General features: G+C 46.2%; 1 protein-coding gene across 1 annotated transcript in view; it reads right to left on the bottom strand.

The window, feature by feature from the left end:
- Positions 1-3,390: 3,390 nt before the first annotated feature.
- Positions 3,391-22,513, bottom strand: part of ATIC (5-aminoimidazole-4-carboxamide ribonucleotide formyltransferase/IMP cyclohydrolase) — a 137,415-nt gene continuing 118,292 nt past the window's right edge. Inside the window, exon 16 of the mRNA XM_085644989.1 lies at positions 3,391-3,670. Coding sequence (XP_085501115.1) covers positions 3,551-3,670 — 120 coding nt within the window. The 3' untranslated portion in view covers positions 3,391-3,550. The remainder of the gene's footprint in view (positions 3,671-22,513) is intronic.

The following is a 22,513-nucleotide window of genomic DNA, read 5'->3' on the forward strand; positions in this document are numbered from 1 at the left end:
GCCACGGCGTAGAACAGGGTTTGAACCGCTTTGCCTGCATGATGGTAGTGCTCTGTGGCAGCAGGTACCACAGTGGTGAACTGTCCGAGGCTGTGTGCACCAGCACCAGCTTCTTTCGGACACTTAGTTCTCAATTTTTAACAATATTTCAGCCGAGTGACCGGGGCTCATGAAAGCACACTAAAGCTTTGGAACATAGGCACCAGCATTGAGGTTCTCTGTTCATCTTCTCAGTTCACACACGTTCAGTTGCTGTTACTACGCAGCTTGAATAAAGGGTTGAAAGTGATGCTATAGCATTGGTCCAATAGCCCCTTAATGGACTGCCCACCAGTGACAGGTCTGTTAGCAAGCTTTAGTATTTTAGAGGAGTTTGGATGTTTGACATTTATCACTTGAATTCTACCATCTTCACACAACATGGTATCTGATTTTTAGCCCAATGTTTTAGCCCAATTTTTTTTAACCAATCAAAAACTATGCAGTGAAATGGTGAATGTGCGAAGTGAACCTTGTTTATAAACTTTTTGCATAGTTGCCCATTGTACTTGGGACACCTACAGCCATTCCTGGCTTTCCATTCACCACAATGCTTCATTATGGAGCGTGTGTTTTTTCTTACATTGCATCTTGGGACTTTTCAGACCCAACATACAAAAAAATACATGTTTGCCAAAGCAGTCAAGTATTTCATAAGGTCAATTGGATGCTGCGATATTAATTTTTTAAAGAGTGGATTAGTTTGTTTCCAATAGTGTTACTACTTTTAAAAAAAATAAAGTATCACAGAACTACACAAGTATGTTAATTTTTCTAGACTACTGCAGGAGTTATATCATGGGTTGCCACGACATAACTCATTATCCAGCAGTTGTGTTTTTTTTAACCCTCCGCATTTATTGGCAATAACCTCACAGTCCCTATATGCACCATTGGTGCCTGGGACTCACTGAAATCTTAGTAATTGAATGACAATGACTCCATGGAGCTAGGTAGTGCACAGTTGTCCTGTAGGACTATGCATTAGAATTAGGAGTAGGTAGCAGGGAAAGTGGACTGAAGCCAAGCTACCCGATGCCTGCCTTGCTTCAGAGGAACCTGTCCTGTGGCCTGAAGAGTAGACAGAGGTCAAGAAACTTAAACATGACTGGTGATTTGAAAAGTGGGAAGTGACAATGAGACTCTAGATGACAAACCCACTGAAAGACTTCACAGGTATAAGGATTCTGTAACCACAGTAACTGAAGCGGCAGTACCGTAGGAAATTCCGATGCCTTGGCAACAGTCAAAGGCCTCTGGACTTTCACTTGCTGTGTGCTTGGCACACCTGCATTACTTCAAAACTCCAAATGATTTTAGAACCCCTCCACCCTTCTCTAGTGCGCAGTCACAATTCCAACAGAGCTGCACAGTTCGATAGAAAGAAAAAAAAATGAAAACCACCACCAGTAATCACCTTTAACCTCACCACACAGGACTTCAATAAAGCTGCAAAAGCTTGCAGACCAGCACAGTCGCTGGTAGAAATAGGTCCTGCTCATATTTGCAAGAATATCCTCAATAGCTCTGCAAGTGATCTAGCCAGAACTATCACCCCCTCCTTGGATAAAGGTCTCTTCTCAAAAGAACTCAAAACAAAGGCTTTTTAACAAGGTATCCTTATGTCCGGACAATAAACTGTTTATAGGCAAATAGATTGAAAGCTCAGCATCAAGACGAATAACTACATTCATTGAAGAACGGAACCTTCTCTTAGATTACCAAAACAGATTCGGGTATGGCTGTGGCACGAAAGCAGCACCAACATTCACACGGGTGGATTTAAACATTGGAATTTATTCAGATGGAGTACCGGCACGCCCATTACTGGACCTCGCCCATTACTGGACCTCTCCCTTGTCTTTGATTCTGGCCATCTCTACAGGGACTTGGACAAATTCTTAAAAAATAACTTGCCTCTGCCATGGAGAATGGCCCCTCTGCCCATAAAACTCCCTACAAATTAACTTTTCTGCCAGCTCCTTGACAACCACCTGGTGCATTCCTACTGAATATGGCACAATATGTTTACATATACGGGAGCGGTTCAATGTGGCGTGCCAACAAAAAACAGTTTTTTTTTGTGTAGCACAGGTGTGTGGCAGTGCATTTATATGCAGTAATATTACCAACTCTTGAAACCACTGCAGAAGGACTAGTATTTGGGGAATTAAACCTATGATTTATCAGCTACAGTCCCCAACTTCACATGTGGTAATCCACAAGGCAGTCAATTCATAAAATCGTAAAGGCCGGGGCCCAAAGTTTTGCTCAGTATCCTGTGCCCAGCAATTTCAAATGTCAGTAGAATCAAGCCTTGGCAGTGTTGGTATGGAGCTCTCCTGTGTGCCACTTTGATCTACTGAAAAGGCACTCCCCGCCCCCTTATGTCACTCTTGCAGGTTCTTGATTTTTGCTTTCTATTTCGCCATTCCCCTTTTGCGTTTCTCATTTGATCTGGAACAAAGTCTGATGAGGAAAAATGTGTGCAGGACCCCAAAAATTTGTGCAAGTTGGCTTCACCTGCAAACACCAACTAGGCACTGCCACTAAGCCTAATATTTTGAGACCTGTACGTAAGGGCAGCTTCACCCGTGAATATTTTGCAACATCCAATTGAGCAAAAAAAAAAAAAGGGTGCCTTCGGTCCTTTATGGGGCAGGAGCATATTTCTGGACTTTCAATTAGAAATTTCACAAGCACATTGTCCTGCACAGAAGGAATCAGGGAACTGGCAAAAAGGGCGCAGTCTTGCCATTCCTTCGTGGAAGCATGCCTTAAGTGCTTTGGATTCAACTTTACAGCTGTTTGTCAGCGCACTCAATCGGTTTTTCAAAGATCACAGAGTAGCCTAGGACCAGTGTCAAATCTACAAAAATATGCTAGTTACAATATCCAGTTTGGCCAATATGTTTAAATAGCAGTTTGTCACTGGTTATTCTCATATTTGCTATGAGTGTTAGTCGCCCCTCCTCTCCCCCGAAATTTGGTTCTAGTTGCGCCCCTGGGATGAGTACTGCACTGAATCCGCGGACGGATCAATGGGCAGTTCCTTGTACAGAAACGGTACCTACTATTTACAAATGTAAAAAAAGGCACTAATGCAAAACACATCCATATTTAAGATATTGCGTAGTGGGGTTCTTGGGAGTGGGCTAGGTAGTCCACTAATGTTAGTTTAGGTACGTTAACAAATTAACCCGTTTCACCAATTCGTAATGAGCCAAAAAGGGGGGGGGGGGAAAAATCGATGGAACACGATTGGCCAAGTTCACGTAAGTTGAAGAATACCTACGTATCACGCGAAACAGTATGGCACAATTAGGTCACGCGAGACAAAAAGGCACACAGTAATGCGAAAATATCCTTTATTGCTACTCAACAGCACTTCACAAAACGGGTTCCAGTAGGCTTCGAGACATGACGCATTCGAAATGCTTGGTGTTATGCGCAGCAGGAGGCCTGGAGGGTGCAGTCAAACGCCAGCAGGGAGGTTGCCATGAAACGATGGTCAGTGGTGGAACAGGCGGAGATTCGTATGAACCAGTGTAATTCCCAGCTCATCACAAGCATCGATCACAACCTTGTCAGCGGCGGAGCCAGATGGAGCTGCGATGAACTGAACTCCGCTCTAAAAGAAAAAAACTGGCATGAGAAATCGAGAGAAATAGCAGCATGCGTCACATAAATGGTAGTTTGCATCGCTTATTTAGTACTTTTTAACCCAACGTAATGAGTTGAGGAAAAGCTACACTCGCCGGTTACCTGCGGTATTCAAATTCTACTCAATTTCAATAAATGTAGCAACAGCACCACCCTTAGGGCGGTTGATTTCACTGCAAGAGCATAGCATTTTTATCCGAGTTAAGCGATAAAGCTGCCTGTGTAACCTTTTATACGGAAAAACAAGCATTTAAAATGCAATAGGTCTCGCTTTGCGAGAGTCTGAGACATTGGCATTGTGAATGACCATGCCTTTTATTTACGTATTAGTTTTGAAAACATAAATAGAAGGCATTGTCATTTACAATGACAATAGCTTAAACGTGCGCAAATGCAAGACTTCTTGCATTAAAAAATGCTTTAAAAGTAGAACGTGGTCCGTGGAACCACTGCCTGTTCGAGAAATATGTATCAACATTCACGAAGGGGGGTCCCATGATGACCCTTTCCCATTTGCCACCACACTTGAGGTATTGGAAAAAATTAATGTTTTGTGACCGTATTTTGGTTGCAAAACATTCATACTATTTCAGATCAGTATTAGGAGGGGACATCCCAAACATTCCCCTTCCAAATACCAATTCACAAACCCAAGTTGCGATGTCGGTGATTGGGATACCGAATCGCAATTAGGCTTTTGTACATTTTTAAAACCTTTATTGCATTCACAAATGTCCCGATTCTGCAAATCAGGCAGTTTGTGACCTCAAAAAAGGTTTTGTACATTTGGCCCCAAATGCCTTTTCCAAGTCACCTTCTATAGAGAGTCCAAAAAGCTCCACTCTAGGGCCTGTACAGTCTTTTGGCCTTATTTTGAGTTAGCTGGGTAGGATATTTTGTCAGCCCTATTACAAGTCCATTATAACATAATGGACTTATAATTGGGGAGAGGATGTGGCCTGCTAGGGCAGTCTACCTAAAATCTGGGGTACCGGGTTCCAGTCTTGACAAGGACGCTCAACATCCTGTGACTCTGGGCAAATCACTTAATCTCCCTGTGCCTAACAAAAATGAATGTGTCCTCGTGTAACGCAACTGGTGCTCCTGTAAAGCGCTCTGTTACCTTCGGGTCCAGATTACGCTATATAAAACTCCGTATTAACGTGGATGGAAAGTGTGTTGCATTTGTGACTGGGTACCCATCTGCTAAACTCTAAATCAGGCCCTTTGTTTCTGGCACCCTCACCCTCCGCGTTGCACATGCCACATACCTTCCGAGTCATTCCAAAAAAAGGACTAGATTATTTTATAAAAGTTTAGACCAAGCTTTCTGCCAAGCCCACTGCCTCAGTAAAACAGCAAACAGATTTAACACCTGTGCAGCCTAAAACCAGGTCTAGCATTCAACTGACAGGGAAAGTCAGCCATCTGTATATATAGTAAGTGAAAGAAAACATCAAGCAACCTGGCCAAAAGTATAAATAACCGAGATAAAAAAAAAAAACAGTCAGTCACACAAGCAGACAGAACCAAACATTTTTAAAAAACAAGCAACTCTGAAAGAAATGAAACGCAACTGAGGAGGAACTTACAAACACATCATATTACTAACTCGCAAATACACTGAAGTTCTGGCATGATAATTTAAACTGGGGAAACCTTTTTAATGCTAAAACTCTAAGCGAACACATGTTCTCTGATCAATTTTTAATAAAAGGAATATGCTACTTACCAGTATGCATCTGTTCTTGGCATGTAGAGCTGCTGCTCTACACACTTTTGCATAGATCGCCATCTGGTGTTGGGTCCGGATGTTTGCAGTTTGTTTTTCCTCTTGGAAAGTCTTTGGAAGTCACGAGGTCGGTGACTCCTCCCTTGGTTCGCATTGCGCATGGGCTTCGGCTACATCCTCAGATTGTTTTTCGCCAACAGGGAATGATGGAGCGTAGTAATAATAGTGAAGAAACCCATGTGTGTTTTCTCTAAATAAGATAGACTGGAACAGATACCGGTAGCCGGGGGGGGGGGGGCGTGTGTAGATCTGTAGCTCTACATGCCAAGAACAGATGCATACTGGTAAGTAGCATATTCCGTTGAGGCATATGAGCTGCAGATTACACACTTTTGCATAGACTATATAGCAGTTCCCAACCCTAGCGGCGACCACCGGTATGTGTTGCAGTGGTTTGAAAAAGTGTTTAGTACAGCCTGGCCCACACTAGCTTGTTGCTTGGTTTGCACATCTACACAGTAATGTTTAGTGAAAGTGTGCGGTGTTGACCATGTAGCTGCCTTGCAGATGTCATCTAGTGGTATGTTTCCTAGAAAAGCCATAGAAGCCCCTATCTTCCTTGTAGAGTGGGCTTTATGGGGGGGGGGGGGGGGGGGAAACAGATAGTGTGCGTTTTGCCTTGTGGTAGCAAATCTGTATGCATTTCACAATCCACCTAGCTATCCCTGATTTAGAGATGGGGTTGCCTTCATGTGGTGTAGAGAGAGAGAGATAAATTGTTGTTTTGTCTTTCTGAAAGGTTGTGTTCTCAGAATATAGTAAATTAAGGCCCTTTTAACATCCAGTGTGTGTAGAGCCCTTTCTGCAACAGTTTGGGGTTGCGAGAAAAAAAAAAAACGGTAATTCTACCGATTGGTTTAGATGAAAGGAGGAAATGACTTTGAGTAGGAATTTTGGGTTAGTACGGAGGACAACCTTGTTCGGGTGCATTTGGAGAAAAGGTTCTTGTATAGTAAGTGCTTGTATCTCACTGAACCTTCTAAGGGAAGTGATGGCTACAAGGAAAGCTGTTTTCCATGTGAGAAATTGCAGTTCACATTTATGCAAAGGTTCGAAAGTCGGTCCCGTTAGCCTTGTGAGAACTATGTTTAAGTTCCACACAGGCGAGGGTGGTACTCTGGGGGAAATATTCGTTTGAGGCCTTCCATGAAGGCTTTAATAGCAGGCACCCTGAAAAGTGATAGGTGCTGTCTGTTTTGTAGGTAAGCGGCAATTGCTGCGAGGTTAGCCGAATGGATGTATATGCTAGGTTACACCTTTGTAGATGGAGTAAGTAGCATATGATGTGCTGTATAGATATGTCTAGAGGGTTGATTGCGTTATGCCAATAAACAACAAATCTTTTCCACTTTGCCGTGCAGCAGGCTCTAGTAGTAGGGCGCCTAGCTTCTCTGATGACGTTCATACAGTCAGGGGGAAGAAAACAAGTTACTTACCTGTAACTACAGTTATCCAGTATTGGTATCTTTCATAGATTCACATGCCTGAATCATTCCCCGTCGCCGAGGCGGGAGTCCCCGGTAAATAAAAAAGTAGTGCCAAAATGCTAGTAGTAGTAGTAGGCCCAAAGAAGAGGCCCAAAGCCTGTATCTTAGCAGCCTATCTACCTCATTATGCAAAAAGAACCAAGAATTTGGTAACAACCAATCAGACACCAGCACCCTTCTAGAACCCTCTCAGCAGAGCCAGTTCTCCTCAGATTTTCGTAGCACAAGTGGGAAGTGAACGTCCCAAAATATATAGAACTGACTCTACGGGGAGGAGGGTGGGTGCATGTGAATCTATGAAAGATACCAATACTGGATAACTGTAGTTACAGGTAAGTAACTTGTTTTCTTATCCAGTATTGGGGTATCTTTCATAGATTCACATGCCTGAATCAGAATAGCGAGCAGTATACCAAGTATACAGTCGTTTGCGGATGGCGGGAGACTAGTGCTGATACTCCCTAATTGCATCCACAGCTTGTTAACAAGAGGTATAAGAAAAGATCTTAAAATTCAAAATAAGCCATCTATAAAGAGAAAAGCATGTTAACATGAAAGCAAATCATCATTGTAACACATTGCATTGTTATATTAAAGATATCAACATCTTACATATTAAAATATGAAAAAAGGGTACCTGAAGGTATCTCAAAGAAACAGATGTCGTAGTACAGCTTGCCCCACTGCTGCATCATCACGATGCGTAGATTGGAGGCAGTAATGTCTGGTAAAAGTGTGGACATTTTTCCACGTCGCAGCACGGCAGATATTTTCCAGAGTCACACCAGCAAACAATGCTGTAGACGCTGCTACTGTCCTCGTGGAATGGGCCTTGGGTTTCCTCAACAGAGGCCTGTGAGCCTTGTCATGGCAGAAAAGTATTGTAGATGCTATCCATCTGGCAATGGTGGATTTTGTAACCGCCTTTCCCAGAGTAGTTTGGCCATAAGCCACGAATAATTGATCAGACTTTGAGGTTCTTTGTTTTCAGAAGATAGAATTTAAGACATCTCTTGATATCGAGAGAATGTAAGGCTCGTTCCACTGGGGTGGATGGATTAGGAAAGAAAGTCTTTAACGTCACTGGTTCATTAAGATGAAACTGTGAAGGCACCTTAGGTATAAACGTTGGATTAGTTCGGAGGTGCACGTAGTCTTGAGTGAAGCGTAGAAAAGGTTCCTTTACAGTAAACGCCTGAATTTCACTCACTCTTCGAGCTGATGTTAAAGCCAGAAGTAAAGCAACCTTCCATGTAAGGAATTTTAGGTCAGCCTTGTGGATGGGCTCGAATGGATGCTTCATTAGCTGCAATAAGACTGTGTTGAGTTCCCATTCCGGTGGCGGAAGTCTGACCGGAGGAAACTCTCGGAATAGTCCTTTCATAAACTGTTTAATTAAAGAGGATGAACAAAGAGAAGGGCCATGAGCGCCCCTTCTGAATCTTGAAAGTGCAGCTAAGTGGACCTTGACTGAAGGGAAAGAAAGCCCAGATCTTGCCAGGTGTAACAAGTAAGGAAGGATCTTTTCTGCAGGGTCATCCACCGGGTGCACCTGGTTTGCTTCACACCAGCAGCAAAACCGTTTCCATTTTAGACGGTAAGTTTTCATCGTGCTCTGAGCTCGTGATTTTGTTAATATATCCCTACAGTCCTGAGGGATATCCAGGTCCTTAAACTCTAAGAAGTCAGGAGCCATGCGTGTAAATGTAGGGACTGAGGGTCCGGGTGGAGAACCTGACCCTTGTTCCTTGACAGCATTGTGGGCGTCGGGCGAAGACTGATCGGCTGGTCCTGTGATAGCAATAGGAGCTCCTGAAACCAGTATTGGCGTGGCCATCTGGGTGCAATCAAGATGAGACGACAGCCCTCCAACTTCATCTTGCGTATGACCCTCGGTATCGGGGGAAAAGCGTAAGCACAAATCCCTGACCATCGCATGGACAGGGCATTCCCCCTTGAGCCCTGTTGAGGGTATCTGCTGGCATAGAAGCGGCATTTCTTGTTCTCCTTCGTGGCGAACAAATCCAGCGGTGGTGTTCCCCAAGTTCTGAATATTCTGAGCACCTGAGCTTGCTCCAGCTCCCATTCGTGGCAATCTGATTGGGATCTGCTGAGCGTGTCCGCTAATGTATTGCAGAGACCTCTGACATGTTCTGCTCTGAGGGTTATGTTGTGGAGTGTGACCCATTGCCACAACTCCTGAGCTTCCGCGGACAAAGTTGCTGATCTTGTTCCTCCTTGTTTGTTCACGTAGAACATGCTGGTGGTATTGTCGGTTCGAATCAGAACCGAAGAACCTGCAATCCTTGGAAGGAAAGCTTGCAGAGACAGAAAAATTGCTCGCAATTCCAGACTGTTGATGTGTTTGTTTTTGTACTCTGGGGACCACTTCCTCTGTATCTGTAAATCTTGGAGATGACCTCCCCATCCTTCCATGGAAGCCTCGGTGGTGAGGACAAAGTCTGGAATTTTCTGAATGAAAGTAAGTCCTTCTGATAAGTTGGGAACATGGGACCACCAACGTAGAGCGCTCTTCATGCCTGAAGTGACTCTGATGATGTCGTCGAAGGAGCCCTTCACCTGCTGCCACTGAAGGTGTAACTCCTCCTGCAAGGGTCGCATGCGGAGCCGCGCCAGAGGAACGAGGTGTATTGCAGAGGAGCACATCCCTAGCAGCGACGCGAACATCCGGACAGAAACTGACTTTCTTTTGGAAATTCGGATTGCTAAGTTTTGAAGACGAACCTGCCGTTCGTGAGACAAGAATGCCTTGCAGCGGACGGTATCTAACAGCGCGCCCAAAAAGGGAAGGATCTGCCTTGGTTGTAATTGAGATTTGCTCCTGTTGATCGTAAGCCCCAGAGAATGGAACAGACGAAGAGATGTTGTCACGGCAGTCTTGACTGATCTTTCCGAAGGACCCTTTATTAGCCAGTCGTCTAAATACGGAAAGACTTGGATTCCTTGGGAGCGCAACACTGCTGCCACTGGAGCTAGGCACTTCGTAAAGATCCTTGGGGCAGATTTTAACCCAAACGGGAGCACCTTGAACTGGTAATGGGCGCCAGCCACTGTGAAGCGAAGATACTTGCGATGCTTCGGATGTATTGGGATGTGAAAGTAAGCGTCTTCCATATCTAAGGAAGCTAGAAAATCTCCCTCGTTGAGGCAACCTAGAATTTCCGCCAAAGTGACCATGCGAAATCCCTGCTTCTTGAGGAATCTGTTCAGATTGCGAAGGTCTAAGATTGGGCGCCACTCCCCTGATTTCTTCTTGATGAGAAAAAAGCGGGAATAGAAACCTGTCCCTTTTTGAAGCGCAGGAACCTTCTCGATTGCATTCTTGAGGAGCATTGTTAAAGCTTCCTTGAATAGTAAGTGAAGACGAGGGGGAGGGGGTCCCTTGGGTGGTTTGTTGGGTGGTTTGGTGACAAACTCTAAGGTATGACCGTTGTGAACCAGGTCCAGAACCCACTGGTCCGACGTAATTTCTTGCCACCTGGTCGCAAAAGTTGAAATTTTTGCACCCACAGGGAGGGGAAAAGGAGTGAAAGGCGCCCTGCAGAAATCATTGATTCCGTGAGGTGTCTCTTCCCTGATTCTGCGATCTTTTTCGTCCGCCTTGACGAGAGAAACCAGATGTATTGGTCTGTCTGTAGGAAGACTGATATGATTGCCGATACTGAGGCTGGTACCTATTTTGTTGGGTATGATAACTTCCTCTGGAAGAAAATCCACGGCCCCTTGCTCCTCTGAAGGTACCTCTTTTGTATTGCAAGGAGCCCAACGATCTTGCAGTGTCAGTATCCGTTTTAATTGCTTGGAGCGCATCATCTATGTGTTTTCCAAACAATGATTCGCCATCATAGGCCATGTCCAATATTTTTGTCTGGACCTCTGGTCTGAACGTGGTAGCTTTCAGCCAACCCTGCCGCCTAAGAACCGCAGCCCCAGCCAACTGGCGAAAGTTAGTATTCGCAATATCCAGTGCGCAGTCGATAGTCTGAGGCTGCACGCTCACCCTCCAACAAAACCTTTCGAGCATCTTGCCTGTTATCCTCTGGGATGAGGTCGATAAAGCTTGCCATTTCTGACCACATCTGGCGGTCATAACGCCCAATTATCGCTAGGGAGTTGGCTGCCCTGATGGAAGCAGCTGCCTTAGTTGAAAATTTTTTCCCAATTAGATCCAGTCGGCGTCCTTCCCTATCCGGTGGTGTAGTGACCGGTGCTGCCGGATTCTTAGACTTTTGTTGGGCAGCCTGAGATATAACCGAGTCTGGACGCGGTTGACCAGTGAGACAAGAGGGACTGTCGGCTGGAGCACGGTATTTTTTGTCAATCCGTGGAAGCACCGCTGGTACTGATGCCGGGTTTTTCATGATTTTAACCCCTTCTTTCCAAATATAGTCAATGATAGGGATAGCTCTCGTAACCTTCCTTGACTCCTCCTTAAAATCATGCAGAAAACAGACTGCTCAATGGTAACCGGCAAGCTGAACCTGGTCGCAGCTCGCTGCATAAGGTTATGGAACCCCCCTATATCTTCTGGAGGCGAATCAGATGGTAGAGGGGTAGGTGGCGAAGGCATAGGGATTATATATGAATCCCAAGGGTCTGCTGGGTCTGGCAACTCGCCCTCTTCGTATTCCTCCTCCGAGGTTGTATCCTGATGCGGGTCCTGTGGAGGATCAGGCAGTTGAGGCATTGGGGCTGGACCCTCAGGCAGAGCCAATGGGTCCGGCTGCGGCGCAGTCTGTGGAACCTGTGGAACGTTTGGCTGCGGTGGAAAACGCTGCTTATAATCTGCAAGCATGGCCTGTAGGTCTTGTATCAAAGTAGGAGGCAGATGTGACATCTCATTCCTACGAGGTTGTGAGTAGCAGGGTCTATGATGCGGAACGATTATGTCTTCCTGATAGTAATGCCCTTGATGATCCTCATCCTCATCGTCCTCCTGACATTTGATGTGCAGTTCCGAAGGATGGCGAGCAACCCCAAAGGGCCCTTCGTCCTCGTCGTCCACATAATCATCATCGTCACACTGCACATAAGTTTCCAGGAGATGCGAGGGAGTAAGCGGTGAAATGTCCTGCCTTTGAAAAGACTTTAGTTGAAAAGTCCTGGTGGAAACTGGACTAGAGATCATCGTCGACGACGGGATTGTGGTAGACGGGATCGTCGACGGGATCGTCGACGGGATAGTCGACGGTATCGTAGATGGTGCTATCGTCGTCGACTGGCTCGTCGTCGACGGAGCCGTCGTCGACGGAGCCGTCGTCGACGGGCTCGACGTCGATGGAATCTTCGTCGACGGGCCCTTCGTCGACGGGCTCGACGTCGACGGGGTCTTCGTCGATGGAATCTTCGTCGATGGAATCTTCGTCGACGAGCTCGACGTCGACGAGCTAGATGTCGACGAGCTAGACGTCGACGAGCTAGACGTCGACGAGCTAGACGTCGACGAGCTAGACGTCGACGGGCTCTTAGCCGACGATGGAATCTTCGTCGACCTCTTCGTCGACGAGCTCGACGTCGACAGGCTTTTTAATGGCGGAATCGTCGACGGCGGTACTGCAGACTTCGTCGACGAGGACTTCGTCGACGACCCCTCGACGAGGACTTCGTCGACGACCCCTCGACGGTGGGCTTCTTTGAGAGGATAGTAATCTTCGTAGACATAATAGGTGAGGTAAGCGCCGTCGTCGTGAATGTTTGCGTCAATGAAGAAGCAGACGAGGTGACAGAAACTGAAGATTGAGAGTAAGCCAAAGATTTTGAAAGGCTTTTACTCACAGTTTGCTTGACTGTAGATTCCTGAGGAGAGTGCGCATCAGAAGTAGAATGATGCGATTTCTGACGCTTCTTCCCATCGCTGGAAGAGCTGTCCTGCGATCTAGCTCTCTTGCTAGAAGTAGAGGCTTTGTCATCCTCCTCAGCCGAAGAGGATTTAAGCCACAAAAGCACTCTCGCCTCCCTATCCCTGAGAGTTTTTGTAGGGAAGGTGCGGCAAATTTTGCAATCTTTTGCCTCATGTTTAGGGTAGAGGCAGTAGATGCAGTCTACATGTTGATCATCAACATGGACTCTTCTTGGTGCAGGTCCTGCAGGACTTAAATAAAGCCTTCTTGTCTGACATGCTAAAGCAAGTTGAAAGAAAACTGAGAGGCACTAAGGGAGACTCCCTTCCACACGACGTGCGGTGAAAATCTGAGGAGAACTGGCTCTGCTGAGAGGGTTCTAGAAGGGTGCTGGTGTCTGATTGGTTGTTACCAAATTCTTGGTTCTTTTTGCATAATGAGGTAGATAGGCTGCTAAGATACAGGCTTTGGGCCTCTTCTTTGGGCCTACTACTACTACTAGCATTTTGGCACTACTTTTTTATTTACCGGGGACTCCCGCCTCGGCGACGGGGAATGATTCAGGCATGTGAATCTATGAAAGATACCCCAATACTGGATAAGGTTAAGGTATCCGAATTCTAGGATCTCAGGAGCCAGATCGCAAGGTTGAGCTGAGCTGGGTCCGGGTGTATGATCTCTCCATGGTTCTGGGTTAGGAGGCATGGTGAGAGGTGTAACTTTTGGTGTGGCACTACAGAGAGTTCCAGCAGCATGGTATACCACAGTTGTCTGGCCCATGTTGGAGCTACTAGAATCAGTGTGAGGGAGTGCTGTTGTAGCTTTCGTACCACTAATGGAATTAGTGGGAGAGGTGGAAAGGCGTACGCAAATTTGCCTGACCAGTTCATCCATATCGCATTGCCTTTGGACAATGGGTGTGGGTATCTGGCGGCGAAGCTTGGGCATTTTTTGTTTTCGTGGGTGGCGAAGACGTCTATGTGTGGATGCCCCCACATCTGAAAGAACGGGTGAAGAACCTGCGGGTGAAGTTCCCACTCGTGGATCTGCTGTCTTGTCTGCTGAGCAGATCTGCCATGGTGTTCTGGACTCCTGGGACATGGTGGGCTAGGAGAAAGATTGTGTGTGGAATTGCCCATCTCCATATGCTCTGTGCTAGGAGAGAGCTGTGGAGTGTGCCGCCTTGTTTTGAATGTAGTACATGGCCGTCATGTTGTCTGTGCGAATAAAGACTGCCTTGCCTAAAATGGGAGTGTGAAAGGATTTTAGGGCTCAAAAGATTGCCAGTAACTCCAGATGGTTGATGTGGAGTAACTTGTTGCGGCGTCCATGTGCCCTGCACTGTGAGGTGTAATAGATTAGCTCCCCAGCCGGAGAGTGATGTGTCTGTTAGGATTATTTATGGAACCGGGTCCAGGAACGGTCGACCTTTGGAAAGATTCGTGATGTTCCACCACTGCAGAGAGCGATGGGTGCGACCGTCTACCAACACCAGATCTGTCAGTTGGCCCTGGTTCCATTGGCGCGCTAAGCACTCTGGGAGTGGACGCATCTGGAGTCTTGCATGAGGCACTATGAAAATGCAAGAGGCCATCATCCCTATCAGTTGCATAAACACTCTTGCTGGGAGAGAGTGTTGAGGTATGAATCTTTGACGCAAAGCCTGAATGCTTGCAATCCTGGCAGGATTGGGGTAGGCTATGGCTTTTGAGGTGTCTATGGTGGCACCGAGGTATTGCTTCGTGTGGGATGGTATTAGCTGGGACTTTTGGTGGTTCACCGTGAAACCTAGCTGGTGAAGTAGTTTGATTGTAGTGGCGGTGTGATGTACACATTGGTTGTAGGATGTGGCTTTTATTAGCCAGTCGTCCAAATATGGGAAGACGTGAATGTGCTGTCTTCTGAGGTGTGCCGCCACTACTGCTAAGCACTTGGTCAACACCCTTGGTGCTGTTGTGACCCCGAATGGGAGCACCTTGAACTGGTAGTGTTGTTCGTCCACTACAAATCTGAGGTACCTTCTGTGAGCATGGTGTACCGGAATGTGAAAGTATGTGTCTTTCAAGTCCAGTGTGGTGAGAAAGTCGTTCTGGGAGAGAAGCGGAAGTACCTGCTGAAGTGTTACCATGTGAAAATGGTCCGAATGTATGTATGTGTTTAGAGGCTGGAGATCTAAGATAGGTCGTAGTCTTTTTGGTATCAGAAAGTATAGGTATTAGACCCCTAAATTTTGCTGATTGGCGGGGACATGTTCCATCGCCTTTTTTGTAGGAGGGAGATTACCTCCTGTTTTAGTAACGTGGAATGTTCTTGTGACATTGGGCGTTGCCTGGGTGGAATGTTGGGAGGGAGGGGGTGGGGGGGGGGGGGGGTAGATATCCATTCTAGGCAGTATCCTGAACGAATAATTTGGGTCACCCATCTGATGTGATGGACTCCCAGACTTTAAGGAAATTTTGTAGTCTGCCCCCGACCGGAGTGGGATGGTCTGGAGGGAGCAGGGGGAAGTCATTGGGTAGGCGGTGTGGCAGAGCTGGCGATATTGGTTTTGCCTCTGCCTTTGTTATTGCCTCTATAGCCGCCTCTTTGATAACCCCTTGTGAAGGTGGATTGAGCAGGGGATTTGTAGGAAGTGGACGCGCTGAGGAGTAGCCTCTGCCCCGAAAGGAAGAGCGGCGAAAGGAGCGCCTAGGAGCGTGTGACTGCAGGGCTCCCATAGATTGCCGTATCTGTGTCTTTCTTCATCTTCGAGGGCCTCATCTTCCTTTGGACCGAACAGGTGTTCTTGATCAAATGGAGGATTTAATATGGAGGCCTGTACCCCAGGTTTAAAGCCTGAAACTCAGCCAAGCATGGCAACGGAGGAGGACGCTAGTGTTAATGGCCCTGGAGGCTGTGTCTGCTGCGTCTAAGGTACAGCGTATAGAGGTGTTAGTTATGGTCTTACCCTTGAATTAATTCATTGGTCCTATTTCTGTATTTTTCTGGGAGATGGTGCATGATGGTTTCTAGTTCATCATAACGCGCTCTGTCGTATCTGGCCAATGCGCTGGAGTGTTGGCGATACGCCATATATTGGCTGCCTGTGATGCAGTGCTCTTTCCTGACGCGTCCAGTAGCTTTGACTCGGTCAGGTGGTGGCGCTTCGCCTGACGCCTGGGAATTTGACCTCTTCCGTGCAGTGGATACCACTAGGGAATCCAGTGGCGCTGGCCCTTTGATGTAGGCAGGATCTATGGGGCAGCTTTATACTCTATGCGTGGGTTTAGGACCCTAGCCCCGACAGGGTCTTTAAAAACCTCTGGCGCATGTTTTATTACCCCTTTGAGCATAGGTAGTATAGAAGTAGACCCATGTGCGGTATCAAAGGTGTCTAGGAGGAAATCTCCTCTACCGGGTCAGTGTGTAGCTCTACCCCGTGATAATGTGCCGCCCTCTGAAGTAGGTGGTGAAAACCTAATGAGTCTTCTGGTGGAGATGGCCTGGATGGATAAAGGTCATCTTGTGGGACATCTGGAATGTCTGGATTATTATAATCGTCCCATGGGTCTGGGGATCCTGTAGGGGTGGGGTCTTGTGGCACATCTGCTGGATCGTAGTATGGGTCCCACTGATCATCATGGTCTGGAGACGGGGTCGGAGAGTGATGAGACAGGGGTGGAGAAGGCGGAGGTGGAAAGGGTGGAGGAGGTGGGGAAGGCACTCTGAAAGGGGAGGTAGCACAGTCTTTCCTCTTTGGAGGTGGAGGCGGAGCTGGTTTGTCCAAATGTCTCTTTTTAGAAAGTGCCAAATGTCCAGTTTATGGATCCTTGGTAAGTGTCTTTTGCAAAGGATCCGGTGTAAACAGTTCTTGAGACAAGGGTTGTTCGGTCGGCGCCAAAGGTTTTGGGGCAGATGGCTTTAGGCTTGTCCGTGCCGTGCTTTTTTGGAACCTCCGAGTTTTTGGTCGGCGCCGAGGCCGGCTTCGGCGCGGGAGTGTCGGTACCAAGGGCCTTATGATGTTTAGTCGGTACCGAGAGGCTGGGTTTCGACACAGAGGGCTTTGGTGCGGAGCTCGGTGTCAAGGTAGAGACCGGTCTCTTTCGGTGCCGAAGTGTGTTTATCGGCACCGCTGGCAGGCTGGCTCGAGCCAGAGCCGCCGGAAGGCTTATTAGGCTTCTTCACCGGGCCCGAAGGTGGGGTGTTGGAAGCATTGTCTTTGGTCTTGCCTCGGCCGGGAGGCGAAGGCGTGACCGAAGCCTTTTTGGGTGTCGGTGCGGGAGGGGGTATTTTACTCATGACACTCTGCGCCGGGGTGATGTCCTCCACATCCGAGTCATCTGCTTCGGAAGCACTGACGAGGTCCTCTTTGGTGTGCTGCTGTCCTGGAGCTTAGACGTCGTCCCCGAAGAGGTCGACTGGATCGGAGGTCGAGGAGTGCGCCATGTTTCGTCTGGCCCTTCGATATCGAATAGTCTTTTTGGATCTGAAAGACTTGCAGGCGGGACAGTCTCGAGCCTCGTGTTCAGGGGAGAGGCAGAGGTTGCACACCTCATGAAGATCGGTGTGGGGGAATTTGGACCCACATCAAGGGCACTTCTTGAATGGAGTTCTTTCCATCAGCCGGGACCGGAGCTTGCATAGGCCCGAAGGCCGCAGTCGACGACTGGAATCGAAGGTGTGTGGAAGAGAAGGTGATTGAGGAGATCAGGCTCTGAACAATACCGCGAAGAGCGAGGATTCCGCTTCGATCGTCGAACTAGAAATGTTCGGAACCGGAGATCAGGCTCTGAACAATACCGCGAAGAGCGAGGATTCCGCTTCGATCGTCGAACTGGAAATGTTCGGAACCGGAGTGCGAAGTATTACATCCGAGCCCGATGGCGGAAAAAAAACAATCTGAGGATGGAGCCGAAGCCCATGCGCAATACGAACCAAGGGAGGAGTCACCGACCTTGTGACTTCCAAAGACTTTCCAAGAGGAAAAACAAACTGCAAACATCCGGGCTCAACACCAGATGGCGATCTATGCAAAAGTGTGTAATCTGCAGCTCATATGCCTCGAACATAGAATTTCTACTTACTCAACTAGGCGAAACTCAAGAATCTACTAAAAATGGCCTGAAGGTACAAGGAAAAATTTGGCTCTGTAATGTCTCAGAAACAAACTGTCGGCCATAGTCTCTATACCCAAATCGGAGTGATATCCCACGTTCTTTATGCCAAGCCAAGATCAAACATCAATGCATCAACAGCCAAATCAAAAGCGTCTAATAAGCAACAAAAATACAAGCACAGGATTTGTAAGAGCCCATAGTAACTCAAAAGAAGGCTGCCATTCAAGAGTCCTCAAAGTAGTGTATAGTCCCAAATTGGAGTATGAAAACAACAAAATTATGATCAAAATTAACAGTCTGGTAACTGACGCAGCACCTGGTGATACTGGAGCGCTATTATTGGCACAGTTTTTGGACATCTGGTGCCTTGAGGGATGTTCATCAGGTGAGGAATCTGCAGGAAGACTAGGTCCCTGAATAATACATTGGTTGAGTGGGTACTCAACAGCAACGGAGAACCCTCTACTCCAAAGCAAAGTTCAGTATGTAGACAGCATAAACTACTCCATCTCAGCTGTCTACATACACCTCCAACGGACCGACAAAGTAAGGCCTGTGGAAAGTTTGACCATTTGTCAGCCTGCCCTATTTAGAGTTGGCAAACACATGGTAAATTTTCACTGATCATCACAGTCAGGTAAAACCTGGTGGTAAGAGACAGTGAAAACAGTAAAATTACTTGTCTCCCATGAGGTTTTTTTAGCATGGCGGAGGGGTGTGGGCATTGATTTTTATTTTCAAAATAAAAATGCCATTAGTATTATATTTAAAATAAATATAATGTTGAATGTTTCGCATATGGTTATGTGATGTTGACACTGACAGACATCTATCAAACGTTCAATGCATTGACAGAAAAGCTTTGACAGTAGTCCCTAGAATTGCAAGAGATTATGCTGGACTGGCGGAAATATGTAAATCTGGCGAGCAGAGTACCCTTGCCTTGGCAGGAGTAAAGTACTCCACCACAGGGACGGTACATACTCCCTCCGCCAAACTCTAAATCAGGGACTAGGTATACACCAGAAATATTGCTAGCAAATGTAAGTGACATTCATCTTACCACTTCTGCTGCCAGCAGTATCTTGTGAGTGAAGGAAGACCGCACTGCTGATGCCCATGTGCATACTTACCAACATTTGAGAACAGGAAAGTGGAAGCCTTTGAACAGAAATCGTTGCAATTTAATATCCCACGACTAACTAAGTAAGCAGAAGAAATTTAGCAACGCATAAAGGGTAAACAGAGCCTGTCGCTTGAATTGTTTATTCAGGCATGTATAGTTTTCCGTGAGGAAAATATGTGTTGATGCTGCTAGTTGCGTGTCAATGAAGCTTGCACTGTGTTCTTGTTCCCTTTTATGCTTCCTATTTTGCTGTCCGCGCTATCCCCAATGTGCACCTTGCACCACATTCCCTTTGAAAAGTGTCAATAGTTTTGCCTCCTGTGAAAATGCTTTGCCGAAGCAGGATAACATGTAAGCTACTCTTACACTGAGAAATGAAATTATTTTAATTTCTGTACAACTGAGAGAAGTCCACCAAGCATTATTTAAATGCAAACCTCTTACACTGAAGCTACAAAGCCGGTGACGACGCAAGCTTAGTCACGACCGTTACACGATGTGCAGCAGCACTGCAAAACCTCTGATGTATAAAATAAAACATTGGCTATTGGTACTAATCTGCCACCTCACATACTTGTATCCCGAAAACGCGTTTTAAGCGTTCACATTCCAAAAAGGTAGGCATTGGCAAAGCCAATGTTTTTACTTCCTCTGGTGGGAGGAACGCGCTCCCGAGAAGATCAGCGCGATTGGTTGTGTCAACAGCAGATTGGCAGGGTCTTCCTGCTGGGGCATGTGCAAGCTTTGAAGGTGACGAGAGGGCTATTGGTTAAGGCATCTAGAACGTGAACTTTCGGAGGACGTTTTCAGCTTTATGGCGGGCGAGTCGAACCCGGTTTGTGAGAAGGGCTTGCTTGTGATTATGACCGCGCCTCACAGCAGATGCTCCATTACATGGAGTGCCCTCCGCTCAGGACGCCCCTTTGTATGGAGGTTGGGTTTTTTGCTACTTAGCATTACGCTTCTGGTTTCTAAAAGGTAAGCAAGTCAATCAATATAAACTTTATTCGGCTTTAGAAATAAACAGTGCAACAAATCAGTATATTTACATCAGTTAAAAACCTAACCTTAAAACGTTACAATAAATGTGGTTTAAGAAGTAAATAAAAACAAATATAAAAAAAGCCAATTTTACAAACCACTAATACAATTTTGAAGAAAATTCCCTAAGAAGGCATTACAAAAACATGAGTTAGCTTATACACCCAAGGCTATTAGTCACAACTATTTAAGCCCGACAGCAGCTTTAAAAAACACGAAGTACATCAAGTACAATATCACCCAAAAGCATTTGTAAATAATGGCCGGGCGGACCGGACTAAAATTAGCCCTTTTTAATATGGGAAGAATACATAGCTTCCTGGGTACCACGTACAAACCGCAAAACATTATAAAATGAAGCATGCCCTGTCATAGCCACAGGGCAAAAGATTATGGCCCCTGTTTGTCCCTCGAGGGTCAGCTAAAAAGAAAAGGTTCATTCAAAACCTAGTAAATAAAAGGCGATCATATCTACTTCTGACCCATAAAAGTTAAGGCTTTGTGGAGTGCACAGTGTATCATTGTGTAACGTCGTACACTAGGCTTCAAGCAAGTCCCAAAGAAGCAGGGTCAGAAGTCTGTGTGGGTACATGAAGTCTTCTTGATGGTCATCAATAAGGACTGGGTCTAAAGAGCGACAATTCTAAAGCAGCATTTAGTGACCTCGCAATTGCACCCAGCGGAAACCTATAATCAAACCTAGGGTCACCTACGAGAACACCAGGGCCTCTTTCAAAGAAACGTACAGGAGTCACCCTTCCGTGCTAGTAATTAGCAGCACAAGTAGTACCTTGAGGACACCACCAAGTGACTCTCATAAACGCGGGGGTAGGGGGCACTGAATGCTGGATTGAGTGTTGCGCCTTCTTGAGTAGCACTTGGGGGCGCAAGCTATAACGGTTAAGTTGAAGTTCCCATTTCAGTATCTAGTGCGAAAACCTTGATGTAGCAGCACAGAGAGCACCTTAAAACAAGCATTGGCCGTGAAAGTAACGCGGTGCGCAAGCAAAATGTGTCCTATCTAAAAGTTGTGAGTGAGGTCTACATATGGGTGCGTGTACACAGGGGATGCATGTTTGTGGGAAGTTAGACAATGCATGCCTGACATGAAAGGCGCGTGCCTCGCGCAGAAGGGAAACCAAGCTGCGAGACGCGCTCGGTGGGGAGGGGCATTGAAGCGCAGCGCGCTCAGCCGAGCAAGAGGAAAACCAGATGGCACCTCTGCTCATGCCTGTGCGCGCAACCGCACACTGTATGCCACACAAAGCTGTGGTTTGACTTTTAAAACTCCACTCCTAAATGTGTTGCCAGATCAGCGCATGCGCTGGCTCAGGCGAGGCCTAAAAAGTAGGTGTGGGTGAGTCAACAAAAACAAGGAAAGGGGTACCAGGGCCGAGCCGAAGATTTGGGTGGGCTCCAAGAGGCCTTGCACTAGCCTAGACCTGAATAGGTTTGGCAAGTAAACTGTGCAACAAGCACCATATAAAAATCTTAAACTGAAACGCTTCCGTATGTCAAATACACGTCGGAATTTTGAAGAGTTCACTATATCAGATTATATCATTGTATTAAGGCATCTATCAAAAGTAAGCGTTTTTAAACAAACTTAAATTATTAATACTGCTTCTAAAATAAAAATCATGCCATTAATTAAAAAGGCAAGTTAGATCATGTGCACCCTAGTCATGGCCTGGATTATTACATGGAGCAACATTATAGTCTATTAAACTCGCACACCAGAGAGGTGCTTGTATAGCCCACACCCTGAGCTCATTTATTTCAAAGTGCTTCCCCCACTGATTCATTACTAGAAGCACAGGCCCCAGCCCACACATTTGATTTGAGCCGCAAAATACAGAAACACGAGTTCAAACAAACATACAAATGAAATTGTTAATTTAATTCGCAAATTGTTTTTATTTTTTACTTTAATTGAAGGACGGAGCTATACTAAATTCAATGGAGGCCACTCGTTCATACTATATTCTGTTGGACGCACCAGCTAGCAAATCTGAGGATAGCTACTTAATTTTTAAGCTCCATTTCAAATTCCTCTACCTACACAGGAAGTTTTAAAATTTTCAATTTTACATTTTGTTTCTTTATTCAAATATACAAGATATAAAACAGATTAATATTTCCTAATCAGTCACGGACCCTCAAAGTAGGCTTTGCAGACCAAGACTATAGGTTAAGAACCAAAAGAAAGCAGCAAAATTATACATTTGGCTAGGATCAAACAACCTGGTCAAGTAGGGAAGCCAGGAAAAATCCAGTTTCAGATTTCAGGTTGCGCCACTTAGTAGGTAGGGTATGTCTTACGCTCACTCGTTTTACATTAATAGTAAATGTTTTTTCATTCTTAGCGCATCAGGGTAGGACGTGGGTTGCAAGCAGAAGCCAAATGA

Source organism: Triturus cristatus, chromosome 3_1 (assembly GCF_964204655.1).
Source record: "Triturus cristatus chromosome 3_1, aTriCri1.1, whole genome shotgun sequence".
NCBI classification, from domain to species: Eukaryota; Metazoa; Chordata; class Amphibia; order Caudata; family Salamandridae; genus Triturus; species Triturus cristatus.